At 46.7% G+C, this 19982-nt stretch overlaps 2 protein-coding genes and 1 long non-coding RNA gene across 15 annotated transcripts in view; 1 reads left to right on the forward strand and 2 right to left on the reverse strand.

Moving 5' to 3' along the window:
• On the reverse strand, positions 1–3070 carry LOC108161313 (ionotropic receptor 21a). Its single transcript, XM_017295533.2, has 5 exons — positions 2645–3070; positions 2301–2582; positions 1365–2244; positions 1081–1273; positions 1–1029 (listed from the first exon to the last, which is right to left on the reverse strand). The coding sequence occupies exons 1-5, from the start codon at positions 3050–3052 to the stop codon at positions 186–188; spliced, it is 2607 nt and encodes an 868-aa protein (XP_017151022.2). The 5' UTR covers positions 3053–3070; the 3' UTR covers positions 1–185.
• Positions 2173–19982, forward strand: part of LOC117188795 — a 27267-nt gene continuing 9457 nt past the window's right edge. The window contains exon 1 of the long non-coding RNA XR_004472841.1: positions 2173–2255. This is a non-coding gene — a long non-coding RNA (uncharacterized LOC117188795). The remainder of the gene's footprint in view (positions 2256–19982) is intronic.
• LOC108162497 (mucin-12) overlaps positions 3288–19982 on the reverse strand; it is a 42518-nt gene continuing 25823 nt past the window's right edge. For 3 of the 13 annotated variants that reach the window (XM_017297257.2, XM_033393183.1, XM_033393182.1), the window contains 13 exons: positions 17872–18425; positions 17604–17800; positions 14559–17315; positions 13399–13633; positions 13287–13333; positions 12459–12953; positions 8683–11778; positions 6993–7079; positions 6734–6927; positions 6412–6640; positions 5266–5703; positions 4999–5197; positions 3288–4930 (listed from right to left, as the gene is read on the reverse strand). In XM_017297257.2, coding sequence (XP_017152746.1) covers positions 4757–4930; positions 4999–5197; positions 5266–5703; positions 6412–6640; positions 6734–6927; positions 6993–7079; positions 8683–11778; positions 12459–12953; positions 13287–13333; positions 13399–13633; positions 14559–17315; positions 17604–17800; positions 17872–18425 — 8702 coding nt within the window. In that variant the 3' untranslated portion in view covers positions 3288–4756. Of the gene's footprint in view, positions 4931–4998; positions 5198–5265; positions 5704–5972; positions 6199–6411; positions 6641–6733; positions 6928–6992; positions 7080–8682; positions 11779–12458; positions 12954–13286; positions 13334–13398; positions 13955–14558; positions 17316–17603; positions 17801–17871; positions 18426–19982 lie in introns of all 13 variants that reach the window. The other 10 variants (XM_017297258.1, XM_033393184.1, XM_017297260.2 and 7 more) reach the window with 10 other exon arrangements.

The following is a 19982-nucleotide window of genomic DNA, read 5'->3' on the forward strand; positions in this document are numbered from 1 at the left end:
TCTACACGAATTTTAGATGATTTTTACTGGATGCGTTAGCACAACAAGGTGAGTCTTACAGATATATTTTGCAAGGTGTATGACGTACAGAGGGAGAAACAGTTTGTGAAGTTACATCTTTGTTTAAACCGTTATAGCATGCGCCTTTGCCCTTGCATTTCTGTAAAATACGCCATTTTGATTAATTACTTCTGTGTTGTGTCGCTCGATTGTTCTGTGTTTGGACCAAAACATTCGACGCTCGCGTGTTCGGTGTTTGCACCAAAATATTCGTCAGGAAAAAACTGCTGAGCTGAAGAAGGGTCACTTTGAGCTTCGGCCTTCTCCAAATGAGCTATTAACTCATCCAAACAATCCAGAGATTCGTTCTGGGCGGCGTGCTCGTGGGACTGCACGAGATCCGATGGCTTGTGGCCACAGTTTTGCTGCTGATCTGCTCTGCTGTAATTCCCATATAATTCACGAAACGTTGTGCGCGTCAAATTAAGTTCCCGCCTTCCGAAACTCATCTTCTGGCCATCGTCCGCCGCGTCACGACGCGCCGCCTTGCGTTCGTCGTGCTCTATTTTCTGGGCAGATGTACGCTCTCCACCTGGGCCAAGTGCGGAACTCTTTTGGGAGGACCACGAGCTGGAGGCTGACTTGCGAGAACGTTTGATGATTTGCCGGCACTTGTTGGTGATTCCTCCTACGATTTCGGATACCAGGGCAGTTCCGCCCAGAAAGTATCCCAGTGCCATTAGGAGAAACATCCCCTCTGTGTCCGCGGTGGTCAGCTGGCGTTCCTCCTGGATGATTTCTCGCAGGGAGCTGGACGAACTGGCCTGCAGCAAGCGACCTGATGTTGAACGCTGCATGACCCAGCTTACCTCATTGTTGATTTTGCTAATAAGTCCGCTTTGCTGGGCCAGCAAAATCATAGAGTCGATCTTTCGCTTGTACACAGATTCTCGAGGAAACAGGAAACCAATTTGGAAGAGAGCGAAACACTCTTCGCTCAGATGAAGTGCCGAACGACGCGATATATTTCTACATGAAAAATCACTGTAAAAATCATTGACCCAAAGCAATAGTTCTTACTCATCCGAGAAATTCGATTGGACCAAGTATTCAAGCTGAGCTTTTGATCCAAGAAATGCGTAGTTCCAAAAGAAACTTTGCGTGACGTTTCCGATGCCTTCTTCCAGACTCCCGACGAACTCCATTTTCCTGTAAAGCCGTGACGTGGGATTGTGTGTGGAATTTTGAAACCATGTCTCCCAGCCTCCGTTGTCTATAAATATGTATGTGCATACATGTACATGTGAAAGACGTGGGCTCTATTACGGACTGTTCGTCGACTACTTGCTACTGATGCTACTCACCCAGCGTGCCAACGCGAAAGAAGAGGCCGAGCAAATCTAAGACAGAGTCAACCGTATCTGGAAACGCCGGCAATGTCACAAACGCTATGATCGATCCGGTGTAGCAAGATGTAATGATTATCGTGAAGAGCCAATAGGCGCCGATAAGCAAACGCGTGGAGTTCTTTTGGGTATTGCTCCACGAGTATTTGCCGGTGAAGGTAAAAGCGTTTGTGAACATGCCAAACACATACCAAAACATATTTTCCACCTCTCCCCAGTTTCCCAGCAAATGGCTCAGCGACAAGCGGTCGGTGAATACAATCGGAACGATCGCCCCCAGGTACACGCAAATAAGAGCCACCCAAACTGGCCACTGGAACGGGCCCATGATGGCCCTATATTTTGGCAGCGCCTTGGACGCCAACGTAATGAAAGCCGCACAATCGCGCGAGTGTCCGACGGACATGTCGGTCTCCCGCAGACGCTCCGCAGTCACGTAAATACCGGACATTCCTATGTCAACTGTCTTTTGGGCAATCTCCGTCTGAATGTTCTCAACGATGCTGCGACTATCGGACACCCTAGGAGCCTCTGAGATATCCAACGAGAAGTTCAGACGCTTCGAAATCATGTTCAGCAACCGCAACTCCACGCCGTCCCATTGCAGCTGCAGCATGCCCGAAGAGTCCAAAGTGCGTATACGAAATATGAAAGGCGGTTGATTGGCAGCAGAAACTTGAAAACGATGTCCTGCAAAGCCAGCTTGGAATTTTGGAGGGAAGAGATTTATGTGGGGTCGGGATAGACCGCCTTTTATCCAGCTAGTAAGAACGACAGGTGTATTCGAGCCGAGACCATCTGCGTACAGCTTGTGGGTGTACAATACGTACGGACGCTCCTGCGACAAAGGTGAGTGAATCTCCAAGGAATGCATTATTATAAGCTTGTACTTACACGCATTGGATCCGCCATCAGCGACTCCCCAATAACGAGTAAATTCACCATATTTGAGGACAGCTCTGAAGACAGAAAGTCACGGAGTTTCCACTGCGTTGACCGTGAGACGAGCACCACGCGGCTCTCTGTCTGAGGACCTAGAATCTTACGTGCCATCAGCGGGTCCGAAAGGAACAGAATGTAGCTCTTGCAATTGCTGTCGATATGACTTGTGAGGTGGGGATTTTCAGCCTCATAGCGGGCATTGATTTCGCCATGATAAAACGAAATAGGAATGGTCTGCAAAAGTCGATGATTTCGAGTTCACAGTGGTTTTGCATTGGTCACTTTTACGAACTTACCTTGAATAGAGTCTCCAACACGAGTCCATCCGATTTTTCCACAAAAGCATCGTAATATATAACCGGTGGACACTTTCCCAAGTACTCATGAGCTATTTTGTTGACAAGCGCCACAAGAGAGTTGGTCTGATCCAAACTATATGCATTTATGTGAAATTTATTGGCCAGAAGCTCTCCGCGTGGCTTTGGTTTGCCGTGAAAAGTTGAATCGACACGTCGTCGGAGACGCATTTGATTTGGTTTTCCGCCTCCACAAATTCCCAGCCCATAGATTTCTTCGTTCAAACCATAACGATTGATAAGTCGCCTGCTAACACACTTTTCAGTGAAGTCGACTGGATATAATGCAGCACCTATCTCGGCGCATTGGCTAGTGAACAGTGCCAGCACAATCCACTTCGTCCACATGATGGTTACTTTTCAACGACGTCTTGCTGAAATGTGTGCAGAGTGCCACATGCTGCTCCTTTTATAACTGCTTGAATAGCCAGTCGCAGTGTTGCACGCAAGGGTTCATCACCTCATCAAATTACACCCATTTTCTGTTACTTTGATATTAATTGTAGCACCTGCTGCAGAGCTCCGCCCTTCCGCTTATTCACAAAAGTCGATAATTCATATTTTCGATGCTCGAAGTGGTTAATTGTGATTTAAATATTAAACTTTATTATAGACATACAACGTACATTCATACATACATACATAGGTGTAGGTTCTTACAATCATTAGCACAAAATACTTAATTCACTCGTTTCGTCAAGATGTTTCATACATTGCGCCCTGCTGTGAAGAGTTTACTATTTATTTTTGATGTCCTTATATGATACATATATGTATTCGTTTGTTTGTTAGCAAACCGAATCGCTTATCAATGTCGCTTTAATTATTGCATTTCAAATCCCCTTAATACTTTCGCATAATCATATCTTACGTGATAAACTTCGAACATTCGATTGGCTTGCACGTCGATTTAGTTAAGTTGGTTTTGTATGAAGAACGCGGCTAAGTATTGGCAATAATATCGTCTTATCTATGTCTATGTATATTCGCTGCCAGCTCCTCACTTTATACGTTTTCTCATTGACTTCTATCAGTTGATCCAATCCGGTATCGTATTCATTATCCATTACCAAGACTAACAATTCAAAAGGATGTGCATGATATACAGAATGCTACTAGTATAAAACTTAAATAATATGATAAATTCTTAGCATACATCAGTATGCAATATCTTCTGCTTGTACTCTAAAAGTCTAAAACTGCCACTACTAATCTTAGCTGTGGTACTAAATACTAAATACTTAGGTGTAGCAGAATGAAGTGGAATGAAAGAAAGGGGTAGTAATATGTACGAAAGAACGTATCTATTTGAATGCACCCAATTCCAGGGATAATCAAATAACTTGACAATGGTTTGACAAAAACACTCTTAATAGAAAGATAAAAATATATTGCGATATTCGTGAAAAGGAGCTAGATAAGGATATGATTTTGAAGAGACTTTTGCACATATAATAATACATAAATTCAGCTGTAAATATTTATCACAAGTTAAATGAAAATACATTAGCCTAACCACTACGTGTCATGCTTTCTGGCTTTCTGGCTTCTTTCCCAATCCTCTTGCCTACTCATGCATCTTAAAAAGGACCCAAAGGGCTGCCAACCACGCACAATTTATTAGTATTAGTACTTATTAGTCTACAGTCTTACGCCTAATTGCTTTACAAGGGTCCTGCTGGGCTTGCATTTGCGTGTGCAACTACAAGAATCCGTATAACAAGCAATCTATAGGAATATACAGATATAGTAGGTACCGAGTATGCACTGTATGTAAGAGGGAATAAATAATTTGTAGTCACATGCTCCAAAAAAAATTAACTATGATTGCTGTTGTCGTTTAAAAAATTAGCTAAAGTATTAAAGTAAATGAAAACATTTTAACGAGTGAATTCCGTATTTTGGGCTACCCATGACCACCATCGTCGCTTCGACAGTTCGGCGTCTTAGATAGCTACTTCGCTACTTGTTCCTTCTGCTACTTCAGACTGCTGTTAGCCTATGATCTTGTTCCTCTGCGTTCTGCAGAAGAGACTGATGATAGACGATGTCTTACGCCGCCGCCGGTTCCTCAACATTATCATTATCGATGCGTGATGATCGGATGCCCGACTTTCCGGTCCAAGGGTAGATGTCTGGGCAGGGCTGACAAGTCTTCATGTAGCGAACGCCAGATTTATGCCATAGATTGCACACTTTCGGGTTGTTGCAGCGCTTCGGCCGGTCCTTCGGTTAGTTAAAAATATATTTAAGCATTAGTCATTAGTGGGTTCCTTCAGCAATGAGAGTCTTACCGAATAATCGCACTGGAATGGTTGGAAAGAGTTAATGCGGGATATGGGTGTTGGATCCCGCACCCATTGCAAAGCCTGCCAGTTGGTTAGGATCCAAACATCGGACATGGAATTGATGGCGTCGAGGAATTTAATGAAGCCTTCTTTATGGTGGGGCTGCGTAAACCAGGCCGCATGGTAGAACAGTCCGAAAGGTGCTCTAAGGGTAAACATGTATCAATTCACGTACGTTTTTACACATAACTTTTATAATTTTACTCGATTTACCTGTTTGTGGTGTAGTGCCGCTCAAAGTTCTTCATAATCATTTTCGTGACACCCTCCGCATCACTGGGGTTTGAGCAGGCATCGCCCATCGAACAACGTCCTCCGTTCAAGTCCTGCCACATGACCATAGGCACTTGCCACACACCTGGGTATGAGCGGGTTGGGCAGGGTGGAATCATGCAATCGTGGAAAATCTTGTAGTCCAGAGTGTATGGCCAGGAAGGGGGTCGGTTTTCATAGACCGGCATGGATGAGTCGTAGGTGAAGTTAGAGTCATACAACATTTTATACATTTTGTTGCCGCCAACCGAGAGGAACGGCGCTCTCATGCCCCTAACATCCGATAACTTAACACCACCATATGCCGCAAGAATCTCTCGTTGGCCAGCTATTTCACGAGTCCACTTTTTCTGCGAGAATTGCTCGCCAAAGCTGTGACTGTAGATACAAATTGGTGGTTAGGATAGTTGCAACTAGACCTGGGAATGTTCTCTTGTTAGTTCAACGATGTATTAAGTGACGTAAGTGATTTTTTGGAATGGAATTTTTGTGCGGTTGTCGATTTCTCTAAACTACAGATTACTAAAAATATTTTTTACTAGCTACTAGCCCTTGGTGCTGTGGCGACTTGTCCGTTTTGGCTGTTGTGTGCTGTGTATTCTGTGTTGTGTAACAAGAGATGTCGATCATGGATGTCGACTACTTACGAAACTGTATGGGAGGCCATTTCATGTCCATCGGCGTAGAGATTTTGCACCTGACTGTAATCAGTCCATTCGTGGGAGACGTAGAATGTGGCTGTGATGGGGCACCCGTTGGGATTGACGCGCCCCTTCTCAAAGAGGTCCGTGTACAATTGCTTATTCAAATCATTCACGGAATCATCGAAAGTCAAAAGAACAATTTGCGGTATGCTTTCAGCGGGAAGCTCGGCTAGTATTCGCGAAACGAAAATGCACGGTAATGGAATGGAAAAATGTAGAGAAAAAGCAATACAATAGAGTTTCATTCTCGTACCCAGAAATATAAATACAAAAAAGATAAGCAAGAAAGAAATAGATGAAGAGACTTAATGCAGTGGCCTTTGTGGATGTTGATTTATCGATGTCGAGGAGAGCGTCAAAGTGAGCGGTAATCGCAACTTACGAGACTGTGTGCGAGGCCATTTCATGTCCCTCAGAGTACATATCCTGGACCATGCCATAGTCTGTCCACTCGTGGGATAGGTAAAAGGTTGCGCGCCAAGGACACCCATTGGGGTTCTTGCGTGTCTTGTTATTGAAAAGCTCTTTGTAGATATCAATGTTAATGGGGTTGATCGCATCGTCAAACGTTATTAATACAATTTGTGGTACCTCCGTTACATTTAAGCCGCCTACACGTTATTGGCAATGCATCGTTATTCGTTATTTCGCACGAGAAGTAGCCCTGATCGATATTAGTCAGACACAACTAAATTCCCACTTACCAGGTATATCTCGGCCTCCACAATAACAGTCTGGAAGGAGGCACACATCTTTGCGGCACTTGGCAGCAGTTTTGTCGGGTGTGGGCTGTGGGTATATGGGGTCCGGCCGCGTTGGTGGATATCTATATATATCTACAAATTCTTGAGCCTTTGAGACAATAGTTCCAGATGGCTTAAGCGTGGGACGTGTTCGTCTGCAATGTCATAAATGTAGTCAGATGAAATGTTCTCTTACTTTCTCACATCTAGCGATACTTACGGGGGATGTGTTCCTCGGTTGGCTGTAGGGACAACGTCCCGATCCTGATTAGCGTAAATGGCGCCGCCCCGGTTTCTATTGTGGTTTCTAAGTACAATTCGATGAAATGCGATTTGTATGAAGTTTTCGAATATTCAAGTTGTGCTTAATAAAGCAATGCTCTACTCAGATAGAGTTAGAGTTTCAGTTACTTATCTACTAGCTCGTGCTACACAAATAGGCAAGAGATACGAGTACATGCATCAAATGCATTTCATTAGTCTTTACATACTAGAAGGTACATATATGTATATACATTTTGATGAAGGTTAGTGTTTATTTGAAGATGAGTTTCATTTTTGTATCCAAAACCGAACATCCACCACCAACAGAAAAAGTAAGATTTATAAGAATTTATCGGCCAATTATTCGACATCATTATATAGTGAGAACCAAAAAGTTGTATAGTTTGTATACTTATTTGTCACGTGTTGTGGGGTTTTGGGAGCTAAAACTATGCTGAGAAAAGACGAGGCTATAAGAGACCGCAGAGATGTGTATAATTCGGATTTTGACACTTTTCTTGGGATGGTAATATTTTCGTCGGATGCTTGGGTGCTTCAAGCCTTCTTCCAGAAGCTGGAAAACGTGCTACGTGCCTTTGTGGCTGTTGAGTCAAACTTAAATCTTTACTTGCGAAACTAGGCGACACGCAAGCCCTTACTAAATTAAAGCTCGGTAAAATGTGCGAATTGAAACTGGTACTGGTACAGATATTTTCTGTATCTTGTGTTCTATATTGAATGCGGGAATCTGTGAAGACCGAGTTCATAGTTTTGGAATTACGCCCAGACAAACATTGTTATACAATCGATTTAAGTTGTTTTTCAAACTTCTTAGTTCTCACATTGTTGCGACATGAAATCACGTTTTGATTCTACAAATTCATTTTCAACGAAAAATAAAAACTAAAAACAACTGAAGGTGTATTACGATTTTACGAACTTAAACGGGCCACCACCTTGTGTATGCCGTGATCAGTTAACAACGGAATTCCATACGTACACCGTCTTAGATATTGTTTACCATTTTTTTGGTTTTTTATTTGTTGCAACATTTTACACAGCAGCTAAAAAGTAGCAGGTACTTATACGAATATATTGGTGTATCATTGCACTAGGCCAGCGAGAAATTTAAGTGAAGTGAAGTGAAGGGAACTGGATTACTGTGATCATATGTACGTACCTACAGAATACATATGTATGTACATGTGTACAAAAGTTTATTGCTTATTAGGTATTTGTGGTTTAGCTAAGAGATACGAGTACTGTGCTGTGCTGTGGGCACAGAGACTAAGTAGAAAGCCAACATTCAACATCAACCAAGTACGAAGTAGCTATATAGAGTATTAGAGGTGGGTGAATGTGGGGAGTAATGAGAGACTATAGGAAGCTATAGAACAGTACAACGGTATAGTTGTTGTTCAGTACAGTATAGTTCAGTACAGTACAGTACAGTACAGTACAGTACAGTACAATACTTTACTTTACAGTACAGTGTAACTATGTGGGACTATGGACTATGGGTTGGTTGGTGTTCAAAAACGAAATTACGGTGAATTCTAATAGAGAGAATAGAGAGCGATATAGATAGTAGATTGATGACTTGGTATTCGACTGAACTTAGAAGCAATCGGTATGAGTTTCTATACCTTGAGGGGATTTCGTTGCATTTGGCGCTCAATGTGCTATCAGAGCATTTCACTGAGGCTGCGGCTGCGGCATTGTTGTTGCTGTTGTGATTGTTGTTTTGGTGTTGGTGTTGTTGCTGGTTCTTATTGTTGGAAGCAAATCCAAATTGGAACTTATTAGCTTTACCACCCGCTGGTTGCATTTGCTGCTGCTGATAGGTAGAGGAGCCTGAGAGAGAGCCTGACGAGCTGGACGATTGGGCGGCAGCAGCGGCAATCGATGATCTTATGACATTGTTAACCCTCGAAGCGCGCGCAGTTGGCGGAGCAAACATGGAAGAGGGTGTAGCGGTGGCAGTGGCGCTAGCAGTTGTTGGAGGAACTGTTGTTGGGATGGTGGGAGTTCTAGTGGTACTAACATCGGGAGTGGTGCTCAGGGTGGATCTGACTGTTGGAGAGGTGGGAGGATCGGTGCTCAAGATGCTAAAAGTGGAAGAGGAATAGGAGGAATAGGCTTTGGATTGGCTTGCTATTGGTCTAGACGGAGCAGTAACACCTCCGATATTAGGACGGGAGGTAGTAGTGGGAGGCGCAATAGGCGTAGTGGTAGGACGAAGCGTGGTCGTAGTGGTGATCGTAGTCGATCGACTCGTGGGTACATAAAGCTGCTTGATTTCATCGACGGCTGCCTTTATTTCTGGGTGCGAATATTCGTCAACAAATTGGGAGGTGCCACTCTCATCGCTGTTGCTGTTGCTATTGCTGTCGCTGCCGGCGAGGAACTGCTTCAGTTGCTCGAGGACACTCACAGGACGGAACTTTTGGATCCGCCCATTGCCGGTAGTTAGGTACCCGGCATTCTGAAGACTTTCCGCTAATGTGCGTTCTGCCGTTTGCTGGCGATATTTGTTTGAGTAGAGGAACTTCACAGTGGGGGGACGGTCTGTTATGGCTACCACGTGCTCTGTGGAGCTAGATGCCGATGCGGTTCCCATTTCCTCTATGCTATTTTGCTGCCTGGCTTCTAGTAGCTGATGCCCAATCAATGCCTCGGCTCGTGGCCCATCCGATGTGCTAGCCTCATTCTCAATTGGTTTGCGTTTAAGTAACTTGTCATTCACCGATTCCGCGGATAAATTCTTTCCCTGTACATTTTGAAAGTTAAAAAGAGTTGAATCCTTGGCCTGTAAGGCAGCCTTATATGACTCGTATTTTTCATGAGGCTTTGCCGTGGGTTCGGCGGAGGACGGCCGCTGATTGCCGGCTATTCGGACGCGCTGGGGCTTTCGTTTTGGATACTGATTGGCCTCGTAACTGCTGGGTAATCTGAACCTGGGGGCATAGGTCGTGGGCTCGTCCACGCTCTCCGATAAATTGTCAAGAGTTGCGACTGTGTAGCGAGAGCGGCCGCGAGGACGCATCGAAACCTGGGAGACTCGAATAGGCGATGAGGCGATTACCGCCGATATTGTCGTTGGCGGTGGAGGAGGTGTCTCGGTGGTGCTAGTGGTGCTGCTGGAGGTGGTGCTACGCAGCATACTTGGTGCCGGTCGTTGGGGACTAAAAGTGCTCAAAATGGCGTCGCTGACGCTAAAGTTTCGAGCATTTCCTGTCGCCATTGTGGCAAGGACATCCTGACTGGTGTTTCTAGGCGACATCCCCGAAAGAAAGAGATTCTTTGGCGGTTTCTGCGTGGTCTGTAGGAAAGGCGGTGAAGCTGGCGAATTTGTGTAACGCGGTCTGGCCGTCGTCCGCAACATGGTATTTGGATGCTGTCGCTCCTCCTGCAGTAAGTTCTCAAGACTCTTGTATGGTGAGACAAAGCGCATTGCTGGGTTGGCAGTTACGCGGTTCAGGCTGTCCTTAAAGTGATTTGCGCGGGCCGTGAAACTTTGTCCCGGCGATATGTACCGCTCGGTGCTTGGCGTCCCCTGAGCTTTCGGCGTAGTCGTGGTTCTTATAGTGCTGCTGGATTCCACACTATCGGTCCACCAAGGAGCTGTTGCAGCGGATTTTGTAGTCGTGGTTGTAGCCTTGGTATATGCCTGAATGGCGGGTCGTCCATTGCGCCAAATACGAAGTGGTGGAGCATATGTTGTGGGTATGACATCCACATCGCTGTTGTATGGTGTTGTAGAAGTACTTGTACTTGTACTTGCACTTGTACCAGTACTTGTAATTGTACTCGTACTTGTGCTTGGTGGCTGACTCTCCTTCCGATCAGACAACGTCTCGGAGACAACTGGACCTTCGTTGTGGCCGATATCCTCAGCACGAAGACTAAAGCCGTGCGATCCACTTTGTAGACTATATTGAACCGCTTTACTAGGCCTGGTGCCTGGTGTGCTGCTTGAGCTATCCACTAGCTCAATCGATGCAACTGGCACGAGGGGTTCGCTTGCCGGAGACCTGAAACTCTGCGGTTCCACATCTGATGAGATGTAGGTCTGTATGCGCTTATTCGGCTGCTGTGGCACCGTCGAACGTTGGTCATTTAGATACCCTCTTTCCACGCCACTATATGGATTTTTTTTTTGCAGCTGATGGAAGGCTGTCTTCACGGGCTTTTTGTCGGGAACGGAGTGCAGCAGATTACCGCGCGGACTTGTGCCGTATGCGGCGGCATTAATGAAGTCCAGAAACTTGGGCGACGTGCTGGTCTCAAAGGATCGGCTACTGGGTGCCTCGGCCGTCTGCACGTGGACGTTCTGACTCTCATCGAAGACGGTCTCCGCATGTTCTAGTTGACTGCTGGGACTGTCCTCCACCAGAGGCCATTGCGTCGTTGAGGGTTCAGTGACTGAGGGATGTGCTTGGGCTGGGACTTGGACTTCAGGTTGCCTTTGGAGTTGGAGTTGGGAGTGGGTCTGGCTCTGAATCTTAGCTGGATGATAATTAGTCGATTTGCCTTGAGTGTGGCTGTTGGCAACAAAGCTGACCAGCGACTTGGCTAGGCTTTGGAGCTTCGATTTGAGAAAGGGATTGGAACTATATGTCGAAGGATGGTATATTGGGGGTGTTGTTGTGCTGGTCGTTGGTGGCTGTGTAGTGTTTGTGGTTGTCTTTGACATGTTTATAGCATGTTGTATATAGATTTTATTTGCATGCGCTTTCGAGCTGTTGAAGAGACGTGTATTTGGATAAGTAATCACATAAGTTAGTAACTTAGTTGCTAAGCTTTCGATTTTTCGAAATCCTAGTATCAGTCCCTAGCCTTTTTGGTTCTCAGTTTTCAGAATTCAGAATTCAGATATGTGGGATTGTTATCTCATTCTCGACTGGGGCTGTCAAAGTAATGGATTCAAATTATTAAATCATGCTCATGCGTACGGATATATCGCGACACGTATCGGTTATCTTATGAATAATCATGCAATGAATATGAGAACGAGTTGTACTTAATCACATTACAACAGAAAAACAAGAAGAACAGAGGGACACAGAGACAGTCAGCAGCATTTACCAACTTAAAATGATAGTCTAACGCGAAGCGATATCGAAGAAGCGGTAGATATTACATATACATATGTATGCACCGATGGTAGATCTATGACATACCGTTCCGGAGAGTGTGTAGTCTGTGTATAATGTGAGCCGATTTGAAATGCTTTCGCGTGAGATGATTGCCGAATGAGAACTTACAAACTGTGCCCTTAAAAGCAAACTAAAACTGCACAAGGGAAAACCGAGAGACGAAAAACGGAGAGACGAGTCTGCTAGTTTGACTTTGTTGCTCTCAAACGGTGAATGAATTGAATGCAGGCGCTAATGCTAACGCAATGGGACTATCGAAATACCTTTGGGGTTTCGTTGTTGTTGTTGTTGTCGTTGGTGGTGGTGGTGTTGTAGTTGATGTTGTTTTTCTTGTGCTGGTTGTTGTTGTTGATGTTGTTGTGGGCTTTTTAGCCCTTACAGTTTGTGTGGTGAAACCCTTGGTTGTACTCCCACTTATTGCTGGAGTGGCTTGAGTGTTCTGGCCGCTTATGGAGGGTGGCTTTGTTGTCTTCCTTTGGGTGTGACCCACGAAATTTGCGATCAAATCGTAATCACCTCTCGTATCTCTGCCTGCATCCGTAACAACCTGCATCAAAGTGTGCTCGCTCTGATCATAGTCCCCTGGCGAACTGTTGTACGCGTACTCTCCAGAGCTAGAGTAGCTGTAATCGGATTCCCCGATGCCCGAATTGGGCGTGGTAAGAGTGTCATAGTAGTGACGTACATCGGGACGTGTGGGGGGTGTCATCGTGGATGTTGGCCGCGCATCCAGTCTTTGGATGGCCACCTGCTCCGGCCTGTTCCGGTAGACAAATGTTTTGTGGTTGGGTGTGTAATCGGTTTGGCAAGAGTATGGCATCTTGGAAATGTGTTAATTTTGATGGCGTCTGTGTTTGAGTTTGTGTTGGAGTGTGATTGTGTGCAATTTTTCTAGGGCATAATTCTAACTGAGGTGCGGTTGGGGGCTGGGCTTGGGAACTAAAAAGGACTCCCCTTCTCTCAATGCAGTTATGGTAAAATGCTCTGCACTTTAGACTTTCTGTATAATGATAATGGTTTTCTTCGATATGCTCCCAGATTGAGTTCATGAGCGATTTTAGGGGTGGTGCATGGGGAGTGGTGTCACTTACCTTTGGGGCGAACGAGTTGGCTGATCGTACACGTTGTCTTGCTCGATCTAAAAACAGTCGGTTTGCAGTTTTCGGTGATATTCCCTATGCGTATATTAAATATATCCCCTACCTGTGCATTAATATCTTCATCGTAGTCCGTGCTGTAGGTCAACGTCGGTTGGTTGCTGTATTGCGGCTTCTGTGGAGGAGTCGGTGTGGCCGATAGCTCCAATGGGCGGTAGGTTGATTGCGTCTGCTGGTGGCGTACTGCTGGTTGTTGATATTGCTGCTGTTGCTGCGGCTGCTGCTGCTGCTGCTGCTGCTGCTCCTGATGGTCTTGCTGTTGTTGTTGATACTCAATGTCCCTGTATAAATCGATATCGTCGTCGTAAACAGAATAATATGATGAATCATAGGGATTTGGAATGGCTTGTGCCTGCTGCTCATGTTTTGGCGATTGCGGATGCGCCTGTTGAAATGGTGTTGGCTGTAGCTGTTGTTGTTGTTGCTGCTGTTGTTGCTGCCGCGATGGCTGGTAGCCGCCCCCGTGATTAAATATGGATGCGTTGTAGTAGTTACGATTGGATTCTACCTGTGGCGATGGGGCTTGTGGCGTGGGCTGTACAAAGATATTAGCGTTGGGTGTTGGCGCCCCCCCCCGCGATGACGGTGAAGATGTCTCAACTCTGTAACCGTTGTTGAAGTTTTTGTTGGAATTTTGTGTTGGTGAAGTGATTGGATTGAAGTGGCGCAGATTATTTACATTGGCCGAAATGCACAAGTGGAATTAAACATAGATATACGAGTATTATGTATTATGTAGACGTAATGATGGTATTTATACGTACGTAAAACGGGGGAGAGAAATGTAAAACGAGATCAAAAAGTAGTTCAATTTGATATAAATATGAGCAAAATGAGCATGGAGCTTGGAGCATGAAGCATTGCGGGTAAAAGGGATAGTATCGAAGAATGAGCACAGCACAGGAGGTTAGAGCAGGTAAAACGTAGTCAAGGTTTAGGTTACAATTAGGGTTAGAGGTTAGTGTAGCCAGGTCCAAGACTCAATTTCATTCCGTTAAGATCGTTTAGTAATGGGTCGTATAAACAGTAGTGCCGCAAGACGGGCGGACGGGCGTATAGTATTGAGTATATGTACATTTGACTGCTGTATTCTTGTTTTCTGTATATGTATATATGGTATTTCTTGTGTATTTGTGTAGCGGCACAAAGTAGTCTGAATTCAGTCAAACATCGATTGCGGTTGCCCTCGACTTGTTATATAGCTACCTGTTTCTGTCCGCGCCTGAGCCTGAGCCGCCGGCGTGAATAGAGTTCAACTGGAGGCCACCTATGCTGCTGTGGCTTTGCTTGCCGAAGTAGTAACCGGAGGCTGAACTACTTTCATTTTTCGCCCGTTCGGTGTTGTTCTCGACTCCCTTAGCTGCAGCTGTAGCTGATGCGGGGGGAGCCATCGTCATCCACTTTTGTTGGCCCCTAGTGCGGGGCCGGGTTGTGTAACGCACCCGTGTGGATGTTGATGCTGGCGTGGAGCTGGGACGCGTGCTCCGCGGAGTGGGTGCACCTGGCGTAGGTGTGGTCGATTCTGGCAACTGTGGTAGACGTTGCTTTAGTTCCTGGAATATGTCGCTGGGAAAGTTGATGAATGACGGTACTCCTCCAGCACCTGCACCAGTCTCATTACTGGGCCTGCTGTTCAGCTGCACAAAGTTGGGGAATGGACGCCGTGTCGTTGTGGCTTCCAGGAAGCCCGTCTGAAAGCTGCCACGTATTTTTCCAGGCGACTCGGTGACAGGCGCAGTGGTGGACACCAGTTGCGGGCGTGGTGGGGCCATTGTCTCGGACATTGGCATGTACGGCGGCATGTGGGACGGTGGCAGTATATCCTCATCTTCCTCGTAGTCCTCGTCATAGTAGTCGACGCTTTCAAGAGTCGTTGTGCTGCTGCTAGTCCTAATGGTGGGTCTTATTCGCGGCGTTGGAGTAGTTGTTGTTGTGTGCAGGGATGCACTGTGTGTCGAGGTCTGCTTGTTGATTTGGTTTTGTATCCCCTTGATGAAGCTCTCGTAGCCCTTGAGAGGTCTCGTAGTGGTTGGTATTGTAGGCGTAGAAATGGTGGGATTTGGTCTTAGTCGTGTTTTTGGTGTAGATGTACTCAAAGTGGTGGTCGTGCCGGTATTGCTGCTCGAGGAGGGGGGGACTGGGCGACGAAGGACCACGGCATTGCGCAGATTGCCATTTCCATCGCTGCTCACCTGCTTGAAATACTTCATCAGCGGGTTTATGGCCGGGTTTACGCTTGCCAGGTCGCTGGACTTTAGGTTAGCCATGAATTCATGGATGTTGAATTGAAAATTTGACAGTTTGGGCTTGTTGTTGGCAGTCGTTGGCGAAGTAGGCGTTGGCGGAGCCTCTGAAGTGATCGACTTTGTAAAAGTCTGATATGATTCCGGCACTGTGCTGTTTCCCGCGTAGCTTATGCCTACGGGTAGGTGCGAAAAGTCGCGGAAAGGCACCTGTTGCAGACCTGGTGCGGGCTGGCTGTAGGCCAGGTTGGGCGCCGAGACAATGTTTATGCTCTGTGTGACCTGCAGCGGGGTGACAGGGGGGCGCACCTTGACCGCAGCATGTCCTATTTGGTTTGGCTTGGCCGTGCTGTAGACCCCTTTCATCTTCTGATTAGCTATAACATTGTACTGAAAATAGTTGCTCTCCGTGGTGGTGCTGCCTATGCTATACTGCGAGACCAGTTTTCCTGCATAGTTCGCGGTGTACGGTGCTTGGTCCGGACTCTGATTATTGTAAAAGCCTCCCATGGTACTGAACTGTCCGTTCGGTGTCACCTGTTGGGTGGGCTTGGACGAGTCACCTGACGAAACCTGAGAGTGGGAGTAGTACGCGAATGGCGTTTGGGCTGCGGGTGTGGGGGGTGTGGAGCCGGGAGAGGGACCAGGTGTTATTGGTTGGTTCTCCAGATGAAAATAGGCAAAGTTTTCTGCTTGTAGATGCTTGCGTCGTTCCTTTAATTCCTTCAGCTGTTGTATTAAATACGGTAGTAGATTTCCGGGGCTGGAGTGCTGCTGCTGCTGCTGTTGGAGGTTTTGCGCGGGTAGTGGTGTTCGTGGGCTGCTCGGTACCCCATTTGGCGATCTGAAGTAGTTTCCCGCTATTGGACGAAAGTCGTCCTCCAACGGGGGAGGAGGCAGCGAAAGATTGTAGCCGGTGTAGACGACCTTGGGCTTTTGTTGGTTCGGGGCTGAAATCTGCTGTTGCTGGTGAAGATAGGCCTGAGCCGGATAGCCGGGGCTTATTTGGTTGTAGTTGTGACTGCCGAACGGCTGCTGAGTGTGGCCGGGGTTGGCCGGAGGCGTAAGATATGGGTTGAAGCTACCGAAGCTGTAGCTCTGGCCAGTTTGGTGCTGCTGGTATCCTTGGTGGGGTGGAGGAGGCGCGTCAATGGCACGATAGTTCGGGCCCGTCCACTTGGTAGAAGTGTGCGTCACGGGGCGAAGTTGACGTGGGCGTCTTTTCGATTCCCCTGTTGCCGCATCCTCTGGGCTGTCGTCCCCGTACCCGTCATCACCTTTTTCACCATCTGCACCCGTATTAACGTAGTCGAATTCAATTACTGCACTTCCACTCTTTTCTCGTGGCTGACTGATCTTCGAGGAGTATTTTTGTGGCTTAGATACAGCTGGAGCCGCCTTGTCGTAGTGCTCTTGTGAGTTATTGGAGCTATTGGAAGATTCACTATTGCCAAGGAGCGAGCTAGGTTTGGCGCTGGGACTGGGGCTTTCAGGTTCCATAACTTCACTCGACGTATTCGAATCGTTGGGCACTTCTGCTTGCACATTGGGTTCTGGTTTTGGTTCTGGTTCTGTTGGCGTCTGCGTTTCTGTGTCCGCAACTGGCGTAGTCTGCACCGTGAGGTCACGTCGTTTGCGTGGTCGCCTGTCCACATCGAGTGCCTCGAGTCGGTTCTGTGACAGTTCGTATTCGAGCGTCTGTTCGTCGTCCAAGCTTTCGCTGTTTGCGTACAGTTTTTGGCCAAAAGCGGTTCGGTCGTTCGGATTGTGGTGTGTCGGTGGTCGGTGGTTGGTTGTTGGAGCAAGATATATAGAGATAGTGCAGATAATGCATTGTATGAGAGAAAAGAGCATGTAATACGATGAGTTGCGGAGAATTTAGAATCAATTTAGCTTCAGTAAGGTAGAGTGAGTAGCATCAATGCAGAGCGAATTCAATTCAGTTAAATAAGCAACGAGGAAAGTACATGACACTCAAGCTTTGCTAGAAGGGATGATCTCTGCTTACCTGTAGGCTGTTCCGAAGGCGTACGATCCAAGCTTCCCGCTCTGGGGTATGGCATTAATGCTGGCCTGATGTATGATACCATCGCGATCCCGCTGAACCTGGCTAACGGTACTTGGCTGGCCGCGGTACACCCGCTGCTGGCGATCGGACTCCTCCTCCTCCACGGGCGGCAGTGTTTCCTGCGCCTCAGCGTACAGCTAAATATATAAATAGAACAAATGCTCGTATTCCCTATATTCTGGATGGAGTCTGTTGACCTTCGACATACCTTCGCTATGTCCTCCTGCGCGTCCAGCAATGGCTTCGGCTGACCCCGCGATGTGACCACCGGATTGGGTGGGACGCGTAGCTCTGGGGGCGGCGGCGGAATATGCTGTACCTGAGCCTGTATGACCTGTGGCGGAGAGCGGTGGTACTGCGGAGCCACTGTGGGCGCCTTTGGGGCACCACCCGAACTGCCAAAAGCAGACCCAAAGCGCACACGGCTAGGCACATGCTGCTGATGATGTTGCTGCGTCTGGCTCTGGCTACGTGCGGGGCCGCGCTCCGTGGAAGTGTCCACCAACTCGCAGCCTACGTTTCGTGGCCAGTCACAGGTCTGCAGCTCGTGCGAGTACATCAGGCCGCCGGTGCAGCTCTCAAGAAGTGCCCCACCGAACACACACACGTAGTACTGTGTGCAGTCCGTGGGGTGCGGGTAATAGCCGAACTCCTCGGGGCAGTCGAAGCTAAGGCCATTGGAGCTTGTGGACTTGACGTTGGTGCCAAAGCTGCGGGAGCTGGTGATACGTGAGGCGCGTTTGCCTTGCGCTTCTGTGCATCCTGTGATGGCAACGTGAAGAGATTGGGAAATACACAGAATGAGTAAAGAGTATAAGTACATATAACTTCTCTTCTTAATACTTTAACTGCTATTAAATGCATATCCTACACAATGCACTAACTGAAATCGGGCCAACATACATCTATCCGTGGCTGGTTCAGAATCGTTAATGCCAATTGCAACATCTCCAGCGGCAAGAACAGCAGCCGGGGAACAGTCTTGCCATCAGCGGCAGCCGCAGCGGAAAGGGGTCAATATTGGCAGCGGCAGTAGCTCTCTTATTGCAGTTGCGCTCCATTGAGCGATAGCCAATCGCCGAACTCTACACGTAGGCCTGTCACGGTTTTATTTCCACTTGTAATGTATTTTTTTATACATCTACCTACACAGCACATACATATATATACATCTATAATTATTATATATATATATTCGAACACAAATGCAGATGCATGAGTGTGGCCAAGATGCAGAGTTCTTGTTGGCGCCGAAACATTTTGATTGTTGATGCCGTTGCTAACGTGACCTTCTCAATCTTAACGAAATGCCACATGAACAAAATTTGTCTTGTGCTTGGGCTATAGCTTTTTTAATAATACAAAGAGTGGCTCAGTGGTACTGACTGACTGGTGCTGAAATATCCGCAAAGGCAAACAGAACAGACAGTCCAGTATAGTCCAGCCATGACGGAATTGTAACAATTTAATTAGTTATTTACTGGATTTATCTTTGATTGGGATGTACATATGTATGTACAAACATGTATATAAAGCATTGTGTAGGCCAGATTCCGATGAGTTCCGTATTCAAAGTTTATTCCCCTCAAATTATCGTCACTCCACAGACAAGGCTCAGTGGTCAATGGTGTTGTTTTTTCACTCGTTTTGGCGCGCGACGCCGGAATGTTAATTAAGAAACGACAAACCACGAGTGCTAGCAGGAGAAAGAACGGCACATGTGGTTGCATAATACCCGAAATTTATGGCCATTGTAGCAATCTACATCGCCAGCATCCGAACAACCGAAAGACTTAAGCAGTAAAAGCGATCCAAAAGCGTTCGCCTCCAAAGCGATTTGCGCTGAATCAGCCATCAAGTGGTGACAATTCGCTGGCAAAAAAGTTTTAATTATAAAAACGTGCCGTTATAAGCTCGGTTTATGCTTCAGAAAGGTAACTGCACCCAAAAATAAGAGCTAACCTCCAAGCGCAGTGCTCAAGAGTCAAGACAGAATGAATTTGGCCCCGTTGCGACGTTGGCGAAGGCATCAGGCAACAGCGGTCTGGAAACCAGAAAACCCCTCCAAAGTCAGAAAAGCCGAAACCAAATATAAAACTGATTACGCTGAACAATTGAGGCTCAATTTGAATTCAATTGAAATCAATTCTTTGCAATCAAAGTTATTTCAAGCCTAAGCGCTGCGCTAACAACGCTTACCAAGTAAGGCGATGGCGCGCCCGACTCCACTAGATTGCAAAAAATTCGATTGGCTTGACGAGTCTCGGGTTTATGACTGTACGATAACTCATAAATTAAGCAAGCTTGCCACAAGCCATT

This window comes from Drosophila miranda, chromosome 4 (genome assembly GCF_003369915.1).
Source record: "Drosophila miranda strain MSH22 chromosome 4, D.miranda_PacBio2.1, whole genome shotgun sequence".
Taxonomy (NCBI): domain Eukaryota; kingdom Metazoa; phylum Arthropoda; class Insecta; order Diptera; family Drosophilidae; genus Drosophila; species Drosophila miranda.

Excerpts from the sequence above, each read along its gene's own strand:
- LOC108161313 (XM_017295533.2), bottom strand. The coding sequence starts at position 3,052 with ATGTGGACGAAGTGGATTGTGCTGGCACTGTTCACTAGCCAATGCGCC. Across the intron at positions 2,245-2,300 it reads TGATGGCGGATCCAATGCGT|GAGCGTCCGTACGTATTGTA; the intron begins GTAAGTACAAGC and ends CCTTTGTCGCAG. Across the intron at positions 1,030-1,080 it reads CAATCGAATTTCTCGGATGA|AAATATATCGCGTCGTTCGG; the intron begins GTAAGAACTATT and ends TTTTTCATGTAG.